General features: G+C 43.4%; 1 protein-coding gene and 1 non-coding gene across 3 annotated transcripts; both read right to left on the bottom strand.

Annotated features, from left to right (window-relative positions):
- Positions 1 to 5563: 5563 nt before the first annotated feature.
- On the bottom strand, positions 5564 to 20377 carry ZBED3 (zinc finger BED-type containing 3). 2 transcript variants are annotated; one of them, XM_040225922.1, is made up of 3 exons: positions 20323 to 20377; positions 7724 to 7839; positions 5564 to 6479 (listed from the first exon to the last, which is right to left on the bottom strand). In XM_040225922.1, exon 3 carries the CDS (start codon positions 6463 to 6465, stop codon positions 5815 to 5817), a length of 651 nt encoding a protein of 216 aa, XP_040081856.1. In that variant the 5' UTR covers positions 6466 to 6479; positions 7724 to 7839; positions 20323 to 20377; the 3' UTR covers positions 5564 to 5814. The 2 variants fall into 2 exon arrangements, with proteins under 2 accessions (XP_040081856.1, XP_040081857.1); XM_040225923.1 differs by having other exon boundaries at positions 7724 to 7834.
- Positions 16848 to 16985, bottom strand: LOC120853798. The gene has a single exon (XR_005718853.1). It is a non-coding gene; the product is annotated as a small nucleolar RNA SNORA47 (small nucleolar RNA).
- Positions 20378 to 21557: the final 1180 nt, after the last annotated feature.

Here is a 21557-nt window from a genome sequence, read left to right as displayed (position 1 = left end):
AGGTATGTCTTACCCGCATTTTACTGATGAAGGAACTGGATCTCAGAGAGATTGAAGTGGTTGCCAGGGTGACAGCTAACAGGGGTAGTGGGAAGCTTAGACTTTATTTTTAATTTTTTGTGTTTCAACATTTTTGCTAATAACATCTGAGGACTTTTTTTTTTTTAACTTAAGAGTTTAATTCACATCTGACTCTAAAGACTCAACTCTACACACACACACACACACCAGCACACACACGCATGCACACACACCCACACACCCACCTACCCACACACACACACACACACACACACCAGCCTTTCTACTCAGTGTACAAATTCGTAAACTCCAGAGGCATTCTTCATATCACTTTCTAGGTATCTTTCTCAGAAAAGCCTATGAGGACTCCCTGCACTGGGCAGAGAGACCGAGGAAGACACAAGAGGGAAAGATGAGGGCCTCAGTGAAGTGCTGATTCCCAAGGAAGAGGGGCTCCTCATCAGGCACATTCCTTTCTCACATCACCCCTACCCAGACCCGGGTCAGACAGTGTAATGTGCTATGGTAGGTAGATAATGCCTGCCACTTCCCCCCTCTAAGTGTCCATATCCTAACCCCTGGAACTGCAGTATTACCTGGCAGGGGAGAACTCAGTTTGCAGATAGAATTAGGTTGCTGACCAACTGAACTTAAGTTCAGTAGACAGTCCTTTAAAATGTGGACAAGGGAGGCAGAGTGATGGTTTGTGAGAAAGACTGGTCCTTGCTGGCCTTGAAGAAGCCAGAACGTTGGCAGCCTCCAGAAACCAGAAAAAGCAAAAAAAAAAAAAAAAAACCCCAAAAAACAAGATTCTCTCCTGGAGCCTCTGGAAAACAACACAGCCCTGCCAACACTTTGAGATGCATTTTAAGACTTCTGACCTGCAGAACTGTAAGTTAATACATTTGTGTTATTTTTAGCTACCAAGTTTGTGGAATTTGTTACAGCAGCCATACAAAACTCATGATGGCCAGCGTTGCTTCCTCTCAGCACCAGAGCTCATGGGTGGGAATAATCAACATGGACCCAAGTGTCAGCAGACACTCAGGCCACGATACAGAGGTCAGGCAGTGGTGAAGAGGTGGGTCAGAAGAGAGTCACAGAAGGAGGGCAGCTGTTTGGTTCCACATCTGGCTGGGACCCATGGATTGAGGTCCAGCCTCCAGTCTGCTGCTTAGGAGCTGTGGTCTTTCGTAGGCCGTTTCACCTTGTTGAAGTGTGGGGCCTCGTAGTAACACACGGATGATTATACCTGTCCTGCTTGCAGGGTGCTGTGAGAACCGAAAGAGTGGGGAATGGGAGAGCACGCTTACACACGTTTTCAGTTCTGGGTAGTGAATCTCATAGTTAGTGCCTCACTTCTGTAGAAGAAGTGTGATATACTATTGTTATTTTTAATAATAAACACATATATGTGACTTTAAGCACTTCCTTCTAAATCTACAATTAACAGGAAAATCTAAACAGAACCACCGATTCACTCAAGAGATTGCTGTTTCACTGAACTTTATGTTATCATAGTACATTAGAGCCAAAGGGGACCTTAATGATCACGTGATCCTTTTTCCAGACAAAGGAGCAGACTGAAGAAGATCACACCTTTTTAGAAACAGAATTCCCCAGTAATTCCATGGTAGCAAAGCAAAAGCGAGACCTTGAGACATAGACAGCTTTCTAAAGTAGAAATTCAGCCCAAACTAAGCAAGCCGTTCCCTTCTCCAGCCTCCAAGGATGACACCTTAGGTGCATAAAGAGCCCTCGCTCTTTGAGTCTTGTCATTACCCCGATTTGCCCACACCCTCTCCTCTGCCGAATCTCAACTTAAAAGAAGTGGCCCATCACTTGACATCATGGCAGGGGTTCAGGAGTTGGATTCAGGGCATTCTGCATCCCAGTTCCAGCCCTCCACCTTGCCATGTGCCTTGCCCTCAAAGGCAGCAACTGTCTGCTGCTATTAGCAAGCCTTACGGTATCAATCAGGGAAGTTCTGCCAGTATAAGAAGGGCACATCCCCATCACCCATTAGCAGTGACAACTCTAATGTGAGCAAACTGGGCCAGAGAGACCGATGCTACCCCTGGAACCCACCTCTGCACATTCAGATCCCAGCACTTAGCTGACAGGATGCCAGCTCAGCCAGTTGGTCCTGGTAGCCCGTGTGCTTTGCCAGGTAAGCCCGCAGAAGCCCTCAGGACCAGAGAGGCAGAGTATCTGATGAGGATGGAGTCAGGTGAGCCCTCATAGCCACTAAGTGGATGAGCCACTCAGGCTCATTTTTCTCATCTGTCAAACGATGGAGTTGGACTGCATTTCCTTCTAGGCTTTTCTGGAATTGCAGGTTATCCCAGTTCTTGTGTGGGAAGTTTTGTGTATCTTAAATAAGCTGAATGCTGACAGGATTTTCCATTTGCAAGAAGTAATTTTTATTTTTAATTATAAAAGTAATTTATGCTTGATATGAAAAAGCTATAGCAATGCAGAAGTGTAAAAAGTGTTTTAACTCCCACAACCAGTAGTAAGTCATCAGTCAAGCTAATTGCTTTCCCCATCCCCCGAACAGATGACTGGTGCACCCATTAGCCACCTTTCGTGAAAGAGTAGTTAAGATTCTAAAAGTCACTCTTTGCTTATTGTAATGGTTTGAACAATCGGTGAAACATTTGTACTTCTTTTTTCCTTCCTAAAAGTTCAAATTCAGATTGTACAGCCCAATTATAAACACACATGAAGAAGTTACATTTCAGTTCTTAATAGAAATAATATTATTTTTAGAGTAATAAAAAATTGGAGGAGACAGAATAAAATGTTAATAGCAGTCTGACTAAGATGATAGGACTTTGGGAGATTTTTTCTTTCAGTTTTTCTTCCTAGATTGGGGCATTGCATTTACATTAATTGTGTAATGAAAAAAATAATAATTTTAAGAAAAATGTTCCTGATAGTTGATATACCTCGTGATTAGATTCAAACCAAACAGCCCCAAACTGACACATTAAAAGTGCACTGACTAAACAGCTTTTAAAAATTTACTGCTACTTCCTTTTAGGCTACTTCTTTTTTCTGTTAGGAATTCCACTCAGAATTAAAGATAAAGGAATACTTGTATTAATTGGGAAAACTGAATGGGTTTATCACCTCAAATATTTATTGAGCAGCTGCCACAGGTAAGACACTGGGGGGGCCAGATGAGTGGACACCAGCCCGGCTCCCGAGGGTGCACACCGGAGGGCCTCCCTAAGGGCTTTGAGATACAAAATGCTGAGAGTCCAGAGCAGTAAAGAATCACTTCTGAATGATGAGGAATCCAGGAAAGCTTCATGTAGGGAGTCGAATTTGAGTTTATTCTTAGAAAATGGGTGGTATTTTTCATACTCAGATTGAGGGGCTTTTTTTAAGAGGTGGAAGTGCAAACAGGCACAAAGGTGCCAAGACCAGGACACATCAGCAGAACAAGGAGTCCAGTTTGGCTGAAGCATACAGTGTGTGTGGAGGAGGGGACAGATAAGACTGGCACAGGGCTGGAGGGGACTTGACTGTCAGGCCACAAAGAGAGCTTGTAGAGGATGGGTGATCAGTCTTGAGCAGGAGATGTGATACAATCAGTGTCGGAACAATTCCTCTGGCCAAGCTGAGTGTCAGGTAGGTGGTAGTGTGAGAAGACAAGGATGGAAAGGTGAATCCCAGCTGAATGATAACTGGGTCTTGAGTTGGGCAGGTGACATCAGAAGGAAGACAGGTGTAAAAGTGAAAGTCTCAGTCACTCAGTCGTATTTGACTCTTTGCGACCCCATGGACTGTGGCCCTCCAGGAATTCCTGGTGCCCATGGGATTCCTCTGCCCATGGAATTCTCCAGGTAAGAATACTGGAGTGGGTTGCCATGCCCTTCTCCAGGGGATCTTCCTGACCCAGGGATTGAACCTGGGTCTTCTTCATTACCACTGAGCCACTAGAAATAGACTCAACAGATCAGGGGCCTAGGATTCAGCAAAACTGGTGCTCAAATCCCATTCTTCCTCGACATTACTTGGTTCCTCTGAGCCTGTCTCTCCTCTGCAAAGTGGGCGTAGGAGTAATTATATCATGGGGTTGCTGCACGGTAGGCAGTTATTCTTGTCCAACATTTTTGCACAGCTCTGGCATGGTGAGTGGTCAGTATATGGCAGTGTCACTGATGGTATGACCTGGAGCTGGAATTAGGAAGCAAACGGGTCAGCTGGGATGAGTGAGCAACAGGGGCAACAGTACAGCAGCCGGGAACACGGCATCTGGAGGTGGAGATTGGATGGGACTGCTGACACTACTACTTACTACTTACCAGCTGTCATCTTGTACAAGCCACTTAACCCCTCTCTGTTTCATTAGCTGTAAAATGGGCAGAGTGTTAGTATGCCCCCCTCCCCAGGGAGCTGCTATGGAAATAAAGTGAGAGGCAAATGTACAAATGCAAATATACCTGACACATTTTAAGAGCCCAGTAATTCTTAGTCATTGGGTCAGGGGTGGGGATGTGGAATTGAATGCATTTAGCCCTTCCATCCCCAGTGGCAAGATGTGCAAGTAAAGGTGGAGATACGCTGCAGGGGACTGAACATGAAGGACAGACCTGGGAAGAACACACAAGGCTGGAGGTAGTCAGGAGTTTCCGGCACGGAGGTGACTGTTGCAGCTCTCCGGGTAGATGAACCAAGAAGGAGTACATAATTTGGCCTAAGGAAACAATCACAAATCCAGAGTATCGGACATTCTATAAGACATCCATGGGGCTTCCCAGGTGGCTCAGTGGTAACGAATCCGCCTGCAACGCAGGAGCCGTGGGTTTGATCCCTGAATGGGGAAGATCCCTGGAGTAGAAAATGGCAACCCACTCCATATTACTGCCTGGGAAGGAGCCTGGGGGACTACAATCCATGGGGTCGAAAAAGAGTTAGACATGACTTAGCACGGCAACAACAAAAGGCCCAAAAAAGGTGAAAGAAGTGGCCTCAGATGGGAGGGTGCCTTCCTCTTGGCCCAGGTTGAGGACTGAGGAGACGTGGGGGAGGAAGCTCCCTTCCTGTCAAGGAGGGCTGAGGTCAGGTCTTGCAAGTAAGGTGGCAAGTGTGAGGCAGTGAAGAGGGGGAACTTACCACAGCTGCCATCAGGCCAACGGGGGAAGGAAGACGGCAGAGGTGAGACAAGGCGCTTGGTACTGGGGGGCCAGCTGGGGAGGGGAGCAAAAAGAGGGCTTCTCCAGGACTGCCTTCCTAAGGCACTAGGAATGATTGATAGGGTAATGAGCAGTTCTGGAAACTAAACGGCCTCCTCTTCAGAACTTGGTGCTGGGCAAGGGCTACTCATCAAAGACTTACTCGTTAGGAAGTAAAACTTTTGGGGGGTAAAAATGCCCGCTCCTCGTTTCGATGCACACTCTGCCCTGGGCTGCGGACACGTGGTGTGATAGTCCTCGGTGTGTAAGGAAGTTTCGGTCCTTTCAAAGTTACCAGCCACAGAATGGCCGTGCCTCCAAGTGCTGTCGGTTCACGGGGCCGGTGGATTCTTTCCCAAAGGCGGTCAGAGGAAAACCACCGCCTGCGCGGGTCCCACGAAACGCCACCAGCAGAGGAGGCCGCCGGAGAGGATCACGAGCATGTTCTGGTTCTGCTTCTCAAGACCCTGCATTTGGCGATTTCAACTCGGCACAGGGGTCAAGGGACTGAGATCCCGCTCCTAGGTGAGGCTGAAGACGCCGCTCCGCGGGCCACACGTGGAATACCGCTGGTGGAGTGGGGGTAGCGGGGTGGGAGCGCCCAAACCTACAGGAGGACCTTCGTGATGACGCAGCCGTCCCTGGGTTCCCCCTCGGGCTCGTCTTTGAGTGGAGCGTGCAGCCGGGGGGCCGGGGCCGCGGCCGGGGCCAAGGCGCCCTCGCGCCGGCTCACTTCCCGCTGCCGCGCCTGCAGCGCCTCCCTCTCGGCCTGCAGCTCCCGGCGCGCCTGGGCCGCCGCGCGCTCCTCCTCCTGCAGCGCCCGCCGCCTGCGCTCCAGGGCGCGCTCGCCCTGCTCCACGGCCGCCTCGCGCCGCGCCAGCTCCCGCTCGCGCAGGCTGCCCCGCACGGCCAGCGCGCCCATCTGCTCGAGGAGGCGCGCCCAGTCGCCCTCGGCGGCCGCGACAGGGCCAGGGGCGGCGGGTGGCGAGCGGCGGGCGGCGCTCTCCGCCAGCTCCCGCCGGTGCGCGCTTCTCAGGTGCTTCCACAGCGCCGGGGTGCTCGCGTGCCAGCCCGGGCCGCGGCCCACTTGCTCCCCGCACAGCCGGCAGGTGGCCCAGGGACCCGCCGCGTGGCCAGGGCGGGCGGGAGCCAGGTGGAAGTACCCCCAGGCCTCGGAGTAGGGCGCCCCCAGGCGGCCCGCAGCCGCGTCCGGCCCGCCGGTCTCTTCCATGGTCACGGCCGGCTCTTCGCTCCTCATTCTTTAGGCAGAGCCTGCACCGAGGGAGACAGGGTTAAGTTAATGACCGCAAAATTACATGTGCCACCGGACAACCGCTCCAACACACAGCTTCTAGGACTGGATTTAACCTGTGAAGAAACCATGCCTCGTCCTCACTACTGATAAAATCCTGTAGTTTGAATAGTCACTTGCATTTCTTTCTCAGTTCAGTTCAGTTGCTCAATTGTGTTCGATTCTTTGCGACCCCATGGACTGCAGCACGCCAGGCTTCCCTGTCCATCACCAACTGCCGGAGCCTACTCAAACTCATGTCCATCAAGTCGGTGATGCCATCCAACCATCTCATCCTCTGTCGTCCCCTTCTCCTTCTGCCTTCAGTCTTTCCCAGCATCAGGGTCTTTTCCAATGAGTCAGTTCTTTGCATCAGGTGGTCAAAGTATTGGAGTTTCAGCTTCAGCATCAGTCCTTCCAATGAATATTCAGGACTGGTTTCCTTTAGGATGGACTGGCTGGATCTCCTTGCAGTCCAAGGGACTCTCAAGAGTCTTCTCCAACACCACAGTTCAAAAGCATCAATTCTTCGGCGCTCAGCTTTCTTTATAGTCCAAGTCTCACATCCATACATGACTACTGTAAAAACCATAGCTTTGACTAGACGGGCCTTTCTTGGCAAAGTAATGTCTCTGCTTTTTAATATGCTGTCTAGGTTGGTCATAGCTTTTCTTCCAAGAAGCAAGTGCCCTTGAGAAATAAGTCTTCAGTATGTATGTTCATTTGTTTATTTCAGCACATTAATTACTCAGAAAAAAAAATGTTGAAGATGCCTAGGACTTCTTTCCATAACTAGGAGTCTTTGAAATTCACTGGATCCTTACCTAACAAGTACTGAGACTAAAATTAGGAAGCCAAGCTTCCGTAAGTTTAAAAAGTGCTTTATATATATATTAGTTTTAACTACTCTCTTTTACGCTCTTTTAAAAGAAACTGACCTTTTCCGAATAAAAGAAAGGTTCCTTTTTGAATTCTTCTTGCAGTGTTACAGAAGGAAGGAGTGGGGAAAAAGAGTTTTAGGAATGAAAATTTTGTTTCTTAGACCTTAGGTGCTAGGACTGAGCAGCTTTTTAAAAAGCTTTCAGAGAAAACTTTTTTCAAGATAAAAATATCTTTCTGTGATTGTAAAAACCATGTGCTTATGAGAAAATTGTCCTAAGAGTCATTCAAATGCACATCTCATTTAGGAAACAGCAATATACAGGGCAGTTTTCTCAACTTTTACCTTCAAATAAGGCGGTGGGCAGTCTTGGTCATTGCCTCAGTGTTTTCAGCAGACCCAGGTTCTCAGGTGGAAACACTGTAGCGTGACTTCTGAGATGTCAAGAACCATCAGCTGTGCTAGGAGTAAATTCAGAGGACAGGCAGCCAGTAAAAGACATTCAATTAAACAGCCCTAAAAGTAGACACTAGAAATACTAGCTAGTGCCTTGACCCTCTGGTGTTCATTTTCCCAACCCTCTCATAGTTGCTCTGGTCATGAAACAAATAAAATTAGTTCTCTGTGCTGCTTATCCCAACTAAATGGCCCTCTCTATATATTTGCAAGATAGAAAGGTTGGTCAGTTCCAAAAAAAATAATAGTTGTTTGCTTTGTCCAACAAATAGTTGTAGTTAAAGGGGTCCGAACACAACACAGTGCCTCTCCTTGCAAGGTCTTCTCTATTAAGAAAGCATTTCCCAATGTGATGACCTATCACATGAGGAGGGAGATAGAAAAGGTGATATTTCTTCTTTAAAAAGATAACTTCACAAAGGGTCAAATGCATAATTCTCAACAAATCTGCTTTGGAAGTTTAAACAATGAGAACAACTTGGAGCTCTCCTGAGAACTTATTTCATGGGGAAAATTCAGGCCAAGTTGGGAGAATCCTGGGCAGTGAGATGGCCAGTGCTCCCTTTTAAACCGGCAGCAGTGGAGATGGTGAAGTTCCAGAAACTTTTATTAAAGGCAACTAGGGATGACTGGAGACAAAGATGAGAACAGAAAAGACAAGTCAATTTTTTTTTAATTTATTTTTTTATTGAAGGATAATTGCTTTACAGAATTTTTTGTTTTCTGGGCTTCCCTGCTGGCTCAGATGGTAAGGCATCTGCCTGCAATGTGGGAGACTTGGGTTCGATCCCTGGGTCGGGAAGATGCCCTGGAGAAGGAAATGGCAACCCACTCCAGTACTCTTGCCTGGAAAATTCCATGGATGGATGAGCCTGGTAGGCTACAGTCCATGGGAATCGCAAAGAGTCGGGCAAGACTGAGCAACTTCACTGGCTCACCGGTCAAACCTCTACGTCAATCAGTGATAGGAATACATATTTCCCCTCCCTTTTGAACCTCCCTCCCATCTCCCTCCCTATCCTCCCCCCACCCCCCCGCCCCCAGGTTGATACAGAGCCCCTGTTTGAGTTTCCTGAGCCATACAGCAAATTCCTATTAGTTATCTATTTTACATATGGTAATGTAAGTTTCCATGTTACTCTTTCCATACATCACACCCTCTCCTCCCCTCTCCCCATGTCCATAAGTCTGTTCTCTAGGTCTGTTTCTCCATTGCTACCCTGTAAATAAATTATTCATACCATTTTTCTAGATTCTGTGTATATGCGTTAGAATACAATATTTCTCTTTCTCTTTTTGACTCACTTCACTCTGTATAATAGGTTCTAGGTTCATCAGCCTCATCAGAATTGACTCAAAGGTGTTCCTTTTTGTGGCTGAGTAATATTCCATTGTGTATATGTACCACAACTTCTTTATCCATTCATATGTAGATAGACATCTAGTTTGCTTCCATGTTCTAGCTATTGTAAATAGTGCTGCAATGAACAACGGGATACATGTGTCTTTTTCAATTTTGGTTTCCTCAGGGTATATGCCTAGGAGTCAGATTGCTGGGTCATATGGTGGTTTTATTCCTAATTTTTTAAGGAATCTCCATACCATCTTCCATAGTGGCTGTATCAATTTACCTCCCCATCAACAGTGCAAGAGTGTTCCCTTTTCTCCACACCCTCACCAGCATTTATTGTTTGTAGATTTTTTGATGATGGTCACTCTGACTGGTGTGAGGTGATATCTCATTATGGTTTTGACTTGCATTTCTCTAATAATGAGCGATGTTGAGCATCTTTTCATGTGTTTGTTAGCCATCTCTATGTCTTCTTTGGAGAAATGTTTGTTTAGGTCTTTTTTCCACTTTTTCATTGGGTTGTTTGTTTTCCTGGCATTGAGTTGTATGAGCTGCTTGTATATTTTGGAAATTAATCCTTTGTCAGTTGTTTCGCTTGCTATTATTTTCTCCCATTCTGAGGGTTGTCTTTCCACCTTGCTTATAGTTTCCTTTGCTGTGCAAAAGCTTTTAAGTTTAATCAGGTCCCACTTGTTTACTTTTATTTCCTTTACTCTAGGAGGTGGATCATAGAGGATCTTGCTTTGATTTATGTCATCAAATGTTCTGCCTGTTTTCCTCTAAGAGTTTTATAGTTTTTGGCCTTACATTTAGGCCTTTAATCCATTTTGAGTTGATCTTTGTGTATGGTGTTAGGAAGTGTTCTAATTTCATTCTTTTACATGTAGCTGTCCAGTTTTCCCAGCACTATTTATTGAAGAGGCTGTCTTTGCCCCATTGTATATTCTTGCCTCTTTTGTCAAAAATAAGGTACCCATAGGTGCATGGGTTTATTTCTGGGCTTTCTATCTTGTTCCATTGGTCTATATTTCTGTTTTTGTGCCAGTACCCTACTGTCTGGATGACTGTAGCTTTGTAGTTTAATCTGAAGCCAGGAAGGTTGATTCTTCCAACTCCATTCTTCTTTCTCAAGACTGCTTTGGCTATTCAGGGTCTTTTGTGTTTCCATATGAATTGTGAAATTTTTTGTTCTATTTCTGTGAAAAATGCCACTGGTAATTTGATAGGGATCACGTTGAATCTGTAGATTGCACTTGGTAGTATAGTCATTTTCACAATATTGATTCTTCCTACCCAGGAACATGGAATATATCTCCATCTGTGTATGTCATCTTTGATTTCTTTCATTAGTGTCTTATAATTTTCTGTGTACAGTTCTTTTGTCTCTTTAGGTAAGTTTACTCCTAGATATTTAATTCTTTTTGTTGCAGTGGTGAATGGGATTGATTCCTTAATTTCTCTTTCTGATTTTTCATTTTTAGTATATAGAAATGCAAGTGATTTCTGTGTATTGATTTTGTATCCTGCAACTTTGCTAAATTCACTGATTAGCTCTACTAATTTTCTGATACTATCTTTAGGGTTTTCTAGGTACAGTATCATGTCATCTGCAAATAGTGAGAGCTTTACTTCTTCTTTTCTGATCTGGATTCCTTTTCTTTCTTTTTCTTCTCTGCTTACTATAGCTAGGACTTCCAGAACTATGTTGAATAATAGTGGTGAAAGTGGACACCCTTATCTTGTTCCTGATCTTAGGGGGAATGCTTTCAATTTTTCACCATTGAGAATAATGTTTGCTGTAGGCTTATCATACATGGCCTTTACTGTATTGAGGTAGGTTCCTTCTATGCCCATTTTTTGAAGAATTTTAATCATAAATAGGTGCTGAATTTTATCAAAGGCTTTTTCTGCATCTATTGAGATTATCATATGGTTTTTATCTTTCAATTTGTTAATATGGTATATCCCATTGATTGATTTGCATATATTGAAGAATCCTTGCATCCTGGAATAAACCCAACTTGATCATGGTGTATGAGTTTTTGATGTGTTGCTGAATTCTGTTTGCTAAAATTTTGTTGAGAATTTTTGCGTCTATGTTCATCAGTGATATTGGCCTGTAGTTTCCTTTTCTGGTGTTGTCTTTGTCTGGTTTTGGTATCAGGGTGATGGTGGCCTCATAGAATGAGTTCGGAAGTGTTCCTTGCTCTGCAATTTTTTGAAAGAGTTTTAGAAGGATGGCTTCTAAAACCAAAATCAAATCCCTTATGACTATACAGTGGAAGTCAGAAATAGATTTAAGGGACTAGATCTGATAGACAGAGTGCCTGATGAACTATGGATGGAGGTTCATGACACTGTACAGGAGTCAGGAATCAAGACCATCCCCAAGAAAAAGAAATGCAAAAAAGCAAAATGGCTATCTGAGGAGGCCTTACAAATCGCTGTGAAAAGAAGAGAAGCAAAAAGCAAAGGAGAAAAGGAAAGATATACTCATTTGAATGCAGAGTTCCAAAGAATAGCAAGGAAAGATAAGAAAGCCTTCCTCAGCGATCAATGCAAAGAAATAGAGGAAAACAATAGAATGGGAAAGACTAGAGATCTCTTCAAGAAAATTAGAGATACCAAGGGAACATTTCCTGCAAAGATGGGCTCAGTAAAGGACAGAAATGGTAGGGACCTAACAGAAGCAGAAGATATTAAGAAGAGGTAGCAAGAATACACAGAAGAACTGTACAAAAAAGAGCTTCACAACCCAGATAATCATGGTGTGATCACTCACCTAGAACCAGACCTCCTGGAATGTGAAGTCAAGTGGGCCTTAGGAAGCATCACTACGAACAAAGCTAGTGGAGGTGATGGAATCCCAGTTGAGCTATTCCAAATCCTGAAAGATGATGCTGTGAAAGTGCTGCACTCAATATGCCAGCAAATTTGGAAAATTCAGCAGTGGCCACAGGACTGGAAAAGGTCAGTTTTCATTCCAGTTCCAAAGAAGGGCAATGCCAAAGAATGCTCAAAGAACTACCGCACAATTGCACTCATCTCACACACTAGTATGGAGGAGGAAGTGGCAACCCACTCCAGTACTCTTGCCTGGAAAATCCCATGGATGGAAGAGCCTGGTAGGCTACAGTCCGTGGGGTCGCAAAGAGACAGGCACAACTGAGCGACTTCACCACACGCTAGTAAAGTAATGCTTAAAATTCTCTAAGCCAGGCTTCAGCAATACGTAAACCATGAACTTCCAGATGTTCAACCTGGTTTTAGAAAAGGCAGAGGAACCAGAGATCAAATTGCCAACATCCACTGGATCATCAAGAAAGCAAGAGAGTTCCAGAAAAACTATTTCTGCTTTATTGACTATGCCAAAGCCTTTGACTGTATGGATCACAATAAACTGTGGAAAATTCTCAAAGAGATGGGAATATCAGACCACCTGACCTGCCTCTTGAGAAACCTGTATGCAGGTCAGGAAGCAACAGTTAGAACTGGACATGGAACAACAAACTGGTTCCAAATAGGAAAAGGAGTACATCAAGGCTGTATATTGTTACCCTGCTTATTTAACTTATATGCAGAGTACATCATGAGAAATGCTGGGCTGGAAGAAGCACAAACTGGAATCAAGATTGCCGGGAGAAATATTAATCACCTCAGATATGCAGATGACACCACCCTTATGGCAGAAAGTGAAGACAAACTTAAGGGCCTCTTGATGAAAGTAAAAGAGGAGAGTGAAAAAGTTGGCTTAAAGCTCAACATTCAGAAACCTTAAGATCATGGCATCCAGTCCCATCACTTCATGGAAAATAGACAGGGAAACAGTGGCTGACTTTATTTTTCTGGGCTGAAAAATCACTGCAGATGGTGACTGCAGCCATGAAATTAAAAGACGCTTACTCTTTGGAAGGAAAGTTATGACCAACCTAGACAGCATATTAAAAAGCAGAGACATTACTTTGCTAACAAAGGTCCATCTGGTCAAGTATATGGTTTTTCCAGTAGTCATGTATGGATGTGAGAGTTGGACTGTGAAGAAGGCTGAGTGCCGAAGAATTGATGCTTTTGAACTGTGGTGTTGGAGAAGACTCTTGAGAGTCCCTTGGACTGCAAGGAGATCCAACCAGTCCATTCGGAAGGAGATCAGCCCTAGGATTTCTTTGGAAGGACTGATGTTGAAGCTGAAACTCCAATACTTGGGCTGCCTGATGTGAAGAGCTGACTTGTTTGAAAAGACTCTGATGCTGGGAAAGATTGAGGGCAGGAGGAGAAGGGGACGACAGAGGATAAGATGGTTGGATGGCATCACCAACTCAATGGATATGGGTTTGGGTGGACTCCGGGAATTGGTGATGGACAGGGAGGCCTGGCATTCTGCAGTTCATAGCGTCGCAAAGTCAGACATGACTCAGTCACTGAACTGAACTGAACTGATTTTGTAGATCTTTTTTCTTCTCTTGTATTTCTTGACTATATAAGTCCATTTAACATTTGTTGTAAAACTGGTTTGTTGGTACTGAATTCTCTTAACTTTTGCTTGTCTGGAAAGCTTTTTATTTCTCAATCAATTTTGAATGAGATCTTTGCCAGGTACAGTAATCTTAGTTATAGATTTTCCCCTTTCAGTACTTTAAATATATCCTTCCAAAAATAAATAAATAAATATATCCTTCCATTCTCTTTTGGCCTTTAGAATTTCTGCTGAAAAATCAACTGTTAAGCATATGGGGTTTCCCTTGTATGTTACTTGTTACTTCTCCCTTGATGCTTTTAATATTCTTTCTTTGTGTTTAGTCTTTATTAGTTTCATTAGTATGTGTCTTGGCATGTTTCTCCTTGGGTTTATCCTATATGGGACTCTTTGTGCCTCTTGGATTTGATTGATTGTATTTCATTCTTTTTACTTTATTCTGTTCTTCAGAAGTTATTTCCACCATTTTATGTTCCCGTTCACTGATTTGTTCTTCTGCTTCAGATATTCTGCTGTTGATTCCTTCTAGAGTATTTTTAATTTCATTAATTGTGTTGTTTGTCTCTGCATGTTTATTCTTTAATTCTTCTTCTGCTGCTGCTGCTAAGTCACTTCAGTCGTGTCCAACTCTGTGAGACCCCATAGACGGCAGCCCACCAGGCTCCTCCATCCCTGGGATTCTCCAGGGAAGAATACTGGAGTTGCCATTTCCTTCTCCAATGCATAAAAGTGAAAAGTCAAAGTGAAATCGCTCAGTCGTGTCTGACTCTTAGCGACCTCATGGACTGCCGCCTACTAGGCTCCTCTGTCCATGGGATTTTCCAGGCAAGAGTACTGGAATGGAGTGCCATTGCCTTCTTCTAATTCTTCTAGGTCTTTGTTAATTAATTCTTGCATTTTCTCCATTTTGTTTTCAAGGTTTTTCATCATCTTTACTATCATTATTCTGTATTCTTTTTCGGGTAGTTTGCCTATTTCCTCCTCATTTATTTGGACTTCTGTGTTTCTAGTTTGTTCCTTCATTTGTGTAGTATTTCTCTGCCTTTTCATTTTTTTTTTTAAACTTATTACGTTTGAGGTCTCCTGTTCCTAGGTTTCAAGTTGAATTCTTTCTTCCTTTCAGTTTCTGCCCTCCTAAGGTTGATCCAGTGGTTGTGTAAGCTTCCTATAGGGTGAGATCTGTGCTGAGTTTTTGTTTGTTTGATGGGCAAGGCTGAGTGAGGTAGTAATCCTGTCTGCTGGTGATCTGGTTTGTATTTTTGTTTTGTTTGTTGTTTAGATGTTTGTTGTCCTGCACAGGGTGCTACTGGTGATTGGGTGATACTGGGTCTTGTATTCAAGTGGCTTCCTTTATGTGAGTTCTCACTATTTGATACCCCCTAGGGTTAGTTCCCCGGAGAAGGCAATGGCACCCCATTCCAGTCCTCTTGCCTGGAAAATACCATGGATGGAGGAGCCTAGAAGGCTCCAGTCCATGTGGTTGCTGAGGGTCAGACATGACTGAGCAACTTCACTTTCACTTTCACTTTCATGCATTGGAGAAGGAAATGGCAACCCACTCCAGTGTTCTTGACTGGAGAATCCCAGGGACGGGGGAGCCTGGTGGGCTGCCGTCTATGGGGTCCCACAGAGTCAGACACGACTGAAGCGACTTAGCAGCAGCAGCAGGGTTAGTTCTCTGGTAGTCTAGGGTCTTGGAGTCAGTGCTCCCACTCCAAAGGCTCAGGGCTTGATCTCTGGATCTGATTCCACAGCTGCTCGGCTTCCTGCCTCAGTTGTCCCAGCTCATTCATCCTTGAATTTCCTCACAGCAAAAATTAACAAATGAAAGCCCTGGAGGGAGCTGGGGCCCACATGGACTGGGGGTATGGAGGTCGGCTGGGTGCTCAGCAGTCCCTGGTGTGCACAGCCAGCATACAGAGCGCCGTGCACTGCAGAGACCAGCACCATGGCAATCACTTGACCATACCCGGGCCTGCGCCGCCCAGCAATCAACTCTGCAGCGCCACAGGTTGCTTTAATAAGAGTATATAGTGAAGCTTTTAATTCAGTTGCTTGTTACAGATGCATTATAGTTTTCTAAGTCTCATTTGTTTTTTCCCCCACCAAGTAATTCCTCCAAGATTAGGTAGGATATTTTACATTATCTCTTGACTTAAAAAAAAAAAAAAATTTACCAGAATCATCAAGAAAGATAAGTACCAGGCCTCTTTTAACAAGAGAAATATCTATTTACATATCTTCTGATATAAAAGGCATTGGTTTGAATATGACAATTAGGTTAAAAAGTCTTAAGAAATTAAAGGCGAAATTTCCCTCAAGAGATTTACTAAACCACTAAACCCCCAAAGCTGGAGCAGTGGGATGAGAGGGGAGTTACAGACCCCCTTCAAGAGTAACTTTTTTTATGTTTAGTAAACAGAGCCAGATTTTAGTTTTAGACTTTTTTTTTTTTTGGTAATCTAACTTTACCTAAATTTTTTTCTACATTTCTTTTTTTAGAATTCCATTTCTTCTAAATTAGAATCTTATCTTTCCAGAGTACACCACCTTTTTGACTACTAGAAATACACAAAGTGGAGATAATAGAAAATAGTAGTACTATGAGTTCCTGATGGCTCAGCTGGTAAAGAATCTGCCTGCAATGCAGGAGACCTGGGTTTGATCCCTGGGTTGGGAAGATCCCCTGGAGAAGGGAAAGGCTACCCACTCCAGTATTCTGGCCTGGAGAATTCCATGGACTACACAGTCCGTGGGGTTGCAAAGAGTCGGACACGACTGAGTGACTTTCACCATAAGTCCCTATATTTATAGACCAAGAGATTTAAAGTTTTTGTATAGTATCAAGACTATTGCTTTGCAATCTTGAGATTGCATGCTTTCTTGAGATAGGGGTTGAAAATGGTATATAAGCTTCAGATTTTCCTACCTGTGCCTAAGTCTGAGAGCTATTATTACTGGTGTGCCCCTACAAGTGCTGGAGGTGACCAGTTACTGTCCTGCTGTATCTGCCTACAAGATGTCTACAGGTTTCTTCAAAATCTGGGGTGCCCAGAGGAGTGCCACATACAGGAGTGCCATATGTTCTAAGATGTAAAGTGGAAACAGAGATCAGAAGCACTGATTTTGATTATTTAATCCTTTGGATTTAGTGGAGTGCTCATCTGAGCCAGGGACAAGCAAAACCACAAGTGTCGGCCAGCACAGTGCTGCCCCTCTGAGGGCGGCAGAGGGACTTCCTCTGCTACTGCAGGCCTTCGCTCTCGGAGGTCTTAACCAGTGGAAGGCAGCATGGTTCAGAACTGCCTCACCTTCTCAGTCCTCCGACAACAGCTACGTTCCCTCTCAAAAGGGGCTTCTTTTAACACTCAGTCTCTAAAGAGTGACCAGCAGTAACTGTGGCCACCAACCATTCCTAGGAGAGCCTTCCTAGCTCTGCCATGCAAGCCCTGAGCTCATTTCAACCATCCCTACAGTGCAGAGTGAGAGAAGTTCCTATCACCTGGGCTTGGAAGAGAAGTCTTAGTATCTTCAGCCACAACCACAATACACAAAGAGCTCTTAACGAACTGGGAAGAAACAGACAAACAAGCCAGTTGAAAAATGGGCCAGAGATGTGTGTAGCTGAGTGAGTCAAGAGCAAAATCAGATGGCCAGGAAATTTGTGAAAAGATGCACAACATCACTTATATTAAGTCTGTTGTTAAATCCCTCACACGAACACAAATGAAGAGGTCTGTCAGCCGAAGCTGGAAGGGAGGCTGAGAAGAGAGTGTACTTGTGCATCCCTAGTGGAGATGGGAAGGCTTTTAGGAAAAGCAATCTGCAATTTCTATTAATTAAAAATAGACAGAATCAGGGATCCAACTCCTGGGCATCTGTTCTGTATAACTAAAAAGGAGCAATATGTAAAGTAACATGTATTAGGATGTTTGTCATAGGGTTGTTTAGAATGGCTGAAGACTGGAATCAAAGGAATGCCTCTTGGCAGGGGAATGGCTGGGTAAACAATGTGTAGTCACCCTGGGGAATATTATGCCACCATTAAAAAGACTGGATTGGAGCTCTGCCGGAGAGATTTCTGGAATAATGTTTTGGGAGAAAAGCAAGATGCAGAAAAATGTGTACAATATGCTGCTGCTGCTGCTGCTAAGTCGCTTCAGTCATGTCCGACTCTGTGCGACCCCACAGACGGCAGCCCTAGGCTCCGCCATCCCTGGTCTTGTATTAAATAATAAGTAGATCTGTATAGGGTATATGGATTTTTTATATATATGAAGAAAAATAAGGAGACACACTACGGGTTGAGGGGGTAGCAGCTGATGTAAAAGGAGAAAGGGAAGAAGTAAAGACAAGGGCACTAAGGAAGCGTGCAGCTGGTCATGTGTCTACATTTAGGCAGAGTTATGTATATGGCAGAGTCTATATTTATATTTATGTATAAATAATAATTGTGTAAAACAATCCTCAAGTGTGTGAGTCAGGCAGGCCTAGGTAGCCTTAACTCTGCAGGCTGGAGGGGACAGTCCCATGGGGTATAGTGTGCTGCCATCTGGCCCTGGAGGGGGCCCTGGAGCTAGCTTCGAGCGGGTAGTTCTCTGTCCCCTGCCTGGGCAAAAGGAGATTCTATATCCAGAGAATCACTCGTCTCCCCTGCAGAGGGCAGGCACTCAGGGGACACTGCATTAAAGAAAATGAGCCTGATCTTATGCTTCTTAGCCCCAGCTCACCCAAGTCCTCCGTCTCCCCATCTGTCAGGGGAAATGGTAAGATTAGTTGCCCCTAATAAACAGGTAGCTAAAATCAGATAATGCAAGTGATGTCACTACTGGACTCGCCAGTACTATATAATTTCAAAATATGAACAAAAAGAAGCTCCCAGTATTTACCGCTCACACATGCTCACCTGAATTTCTTAGTGGCTAAAAGGCAGTGCTGTTTTTCTTTTTAACATTTTGTATACAATAGAGGAGGTAGTTTAAGAAGAATTCTGAGGATTTTTTTTTTAATACAAAAGGCAAATAAAAAAGAATCATAGATCCACTTCCCCATCATCAACCAAATTTATTTTCAGTTCCTCAGTTGATCTTCCTGCAAAATAGGAAGGTAGAAGATAATATAGAAAAGTAGAAGATAATATAGCAAGGTAGAAGATAATATGGAGAAGGCAATGGTGACCCACTCCAGTACTCTTGCCTGGAGAATCCCAGGGACAGGGGAGCCTGGTGGGCTGCTGTCTATGGGGTCACGCAGAGTCGGACACGACTGAAGTGACTCAGCAGCAGCAGCAGCAGAAGATAATATAGGAAGGCCTAGTTTGCTGGAGTCCTGTGATATGCATTTCTTCCTTACTGATTACCCCCCAGAACCAAATATCTATTAACTGATATGGTTAGGTAAAAAGAAGAAAATGAAAATTTTAAAGTTCTGTTTGTTTCCCTTATACAATTTTTAAACTATCAGAAATATGCCAGTGAATGTGATTATCTGACTTAGGTCCATTCACTCCATCCACTCTTTCATTCAAACTCTTCTTGTGTACCTGCTCAGGGCCAGGCATGTGCTTGCCACCCAGGATGCCCAGAGGAGAACCACATAGTCCCGGCCCTCCAGAAGCCTGCCATCTGGTGAGGAGAGATGCTTCAACATGCTAATGCCCATGATAAAGGTCAGAGCAGTGTTCACTCATGAGGACTGGGGAGGGGTGGGTTCGGGACCCTAACACAAATGTTCATGCAGACACCCCTGCTTAAGCATCCTTTCCCTACCTTGCTCACGGTACAATGGTTACTAAAACACATCACCATAGAGCTGAATCTAAAAAATAAAGCTGCAGTTCTTTAGTTGTATAATCTGGCTTCCAAGCTCATATTTTAAATAAAATTTCTTCAAGCTAAATAAAAGCTCTGCTAGCATGAAATTAACAGTGGAAAATTTTGAATCCAATTTCAGGCAGAAAAAAAAAAAACTGGAAAAAAGAGTAGACAGACTTTAGTTATTTCATGAAAAAGGAAAAAGTAGTGTTGATGGTATGATGCTTCTGAATTCTCCTTTGACGAGTTTTCATTCTATTATTTATTAATTGGAAGGGGTGATGTCTAAGCTGGTGGAAGATAAGACATTTGCGTTAATTACCTCTGCATTTGATGGTCTCTGAAGAAGTTGTATTCTTTTAATAACTTATGAGATTAAAACCCAGATTTCTCAGTATGATCTCCCAGAATACCAATATAGAGAATAAGGGAAGAGATTGGAACCTGGATGAATAATTTGTGTAAATAATGGTGTAAACACACCATAAATGCCTATAACATTGAGAATCAGCTCGTAAGCCACCCACAAAAGTTAATTTTATTATTTCATACTTAAGCTTTACACATACAAAATATCAGGCAAGCTAAAGACCAAAGAACCAGGCAATGTTCTCAAAAGAAAATAACAGATGAATTAAAGCTCTGTTTGTCCATCCAGGGTTAATCACTTTAGGTGGATTAATCCAGCAGAGTTATAAACAAGTATGTGTAGGTTGAGCCTGTCTGATCTTAGGTGAGAAATTCACTCTAATGTGAAAGCCACAAAGACTTGTATGAAAACACTAAAAACATTTTTATCCAACAGTAACTTTAATCAAAGCAGAACATAATAATTAATACAAATAATTACCTGTGACAACTGACGTATCAAGGAAACCACAATTCATCTGTTAGCTGTCCATCTCTGTTGAAATATTAATTTACTACCATGTATTAATCTATTTATAAACATATCCAGACAATTAGAAAAATTAGTCTGTAGTCAGCAGGCTGAAGGCTTAAATGAATTAAAAATGCTTCCAAATTGTAAAGGATGGATACCTCGGTTAGGGAATTTAGTGAAAAAGTTTAGAAAAATGTTACACATGAGTGTAAAAACTACTGGACCCACAACTAATTAATTAACTGGTATATAGAGATAGTCTCTAAATGTCATAAACCAAAATCTGAGATACCTCTACCACTAGCTAAAAGGCTGAGCAACATTATTAATGTGTTTTTTAAATGAAAAATCTTCCCTAATGTGGACCTTTATTTCAGGCCTACATTACTTTATTTAATACATTTGTTTCTAGAAAGAAGGGTGCTGATCCATTTTAATCTTGTAAAATGCATAATTTAAATGAATTAGAGGGATGTAAAGCTGTCCTACTTTCAAGATCTTTGTAACACAAAAAGATTTTAATTACCTGGTTTTGGCTCTTTACTTTTGCATACTTTATTGTATACTTTTTCATTATCAGTTGCCTCAAGCTATTTTTAGTCCAAAAAAAGTATATAAATAATTACATTAATGAAAAGTGCACCACAGGATTACCCTAATTATGTCAATTTATCAAGCTAATTTCTATAACAGTTTCTCTTAAAAACCATTATCTTTGTAGTCTTGGCTAATTAGAAGTTCTCATGGCGGCAGGTACTTATTTTTCTTCTGAAGGAGGGAAAAATAACTTTGCTGGGTCAACTTCCAGCATTAGGTTAGCGTAAGTGATTAGAGCAAACTGCTCCTGTCCGTTCCGAAAGGATCAGAAAATCCCTTTGTTTGAGCACACGGTAGGGATAGGGGTCTTTGTTTGAGTATCTAGCTTGCATTCAGTTTCTCGCCAAAGTGGGAATTAGAGAAAGTCTCAATTAGAGAAAGGGCCCCAACCACTTGTCCTGACTACAATAAGGCAACTTTAATAAGGGGAGAGCACAATATTTTCGATATTCTAAATGACTTTTTTTGACGAGAGATGGTAAAAAAGGAGCAAAATGAGGTGCACAAAGAAACTGCACGAGGCCTTTATGCAGACTCCCGGGTCCAAACGCATCTTTTACGTAAAGGACGCCCCGACCACCGCCGAGGGCAGGCCGGCACCTGGC

Source organism: Oryx dammah, unplaced genomic scaffold (genome assembly GCF_014754425.2).
Source record: "Oryx dammah isolate SB20612 unplaced genomic scaffold, SCBI_Odam_1.1 HiC_scaffold_26, whole genome shotgun sequence".
Lineage (NCBI taxonomy): Eukaryota > Metazoa > Chordata > Mammalia > Artiodactyla > Bovidae > Oryx > Oryx dammah.
Note: the sequence above shows the minus strand (reverse complement) of the source record. Positions and strands in the feature narration are given on the sequence as shown.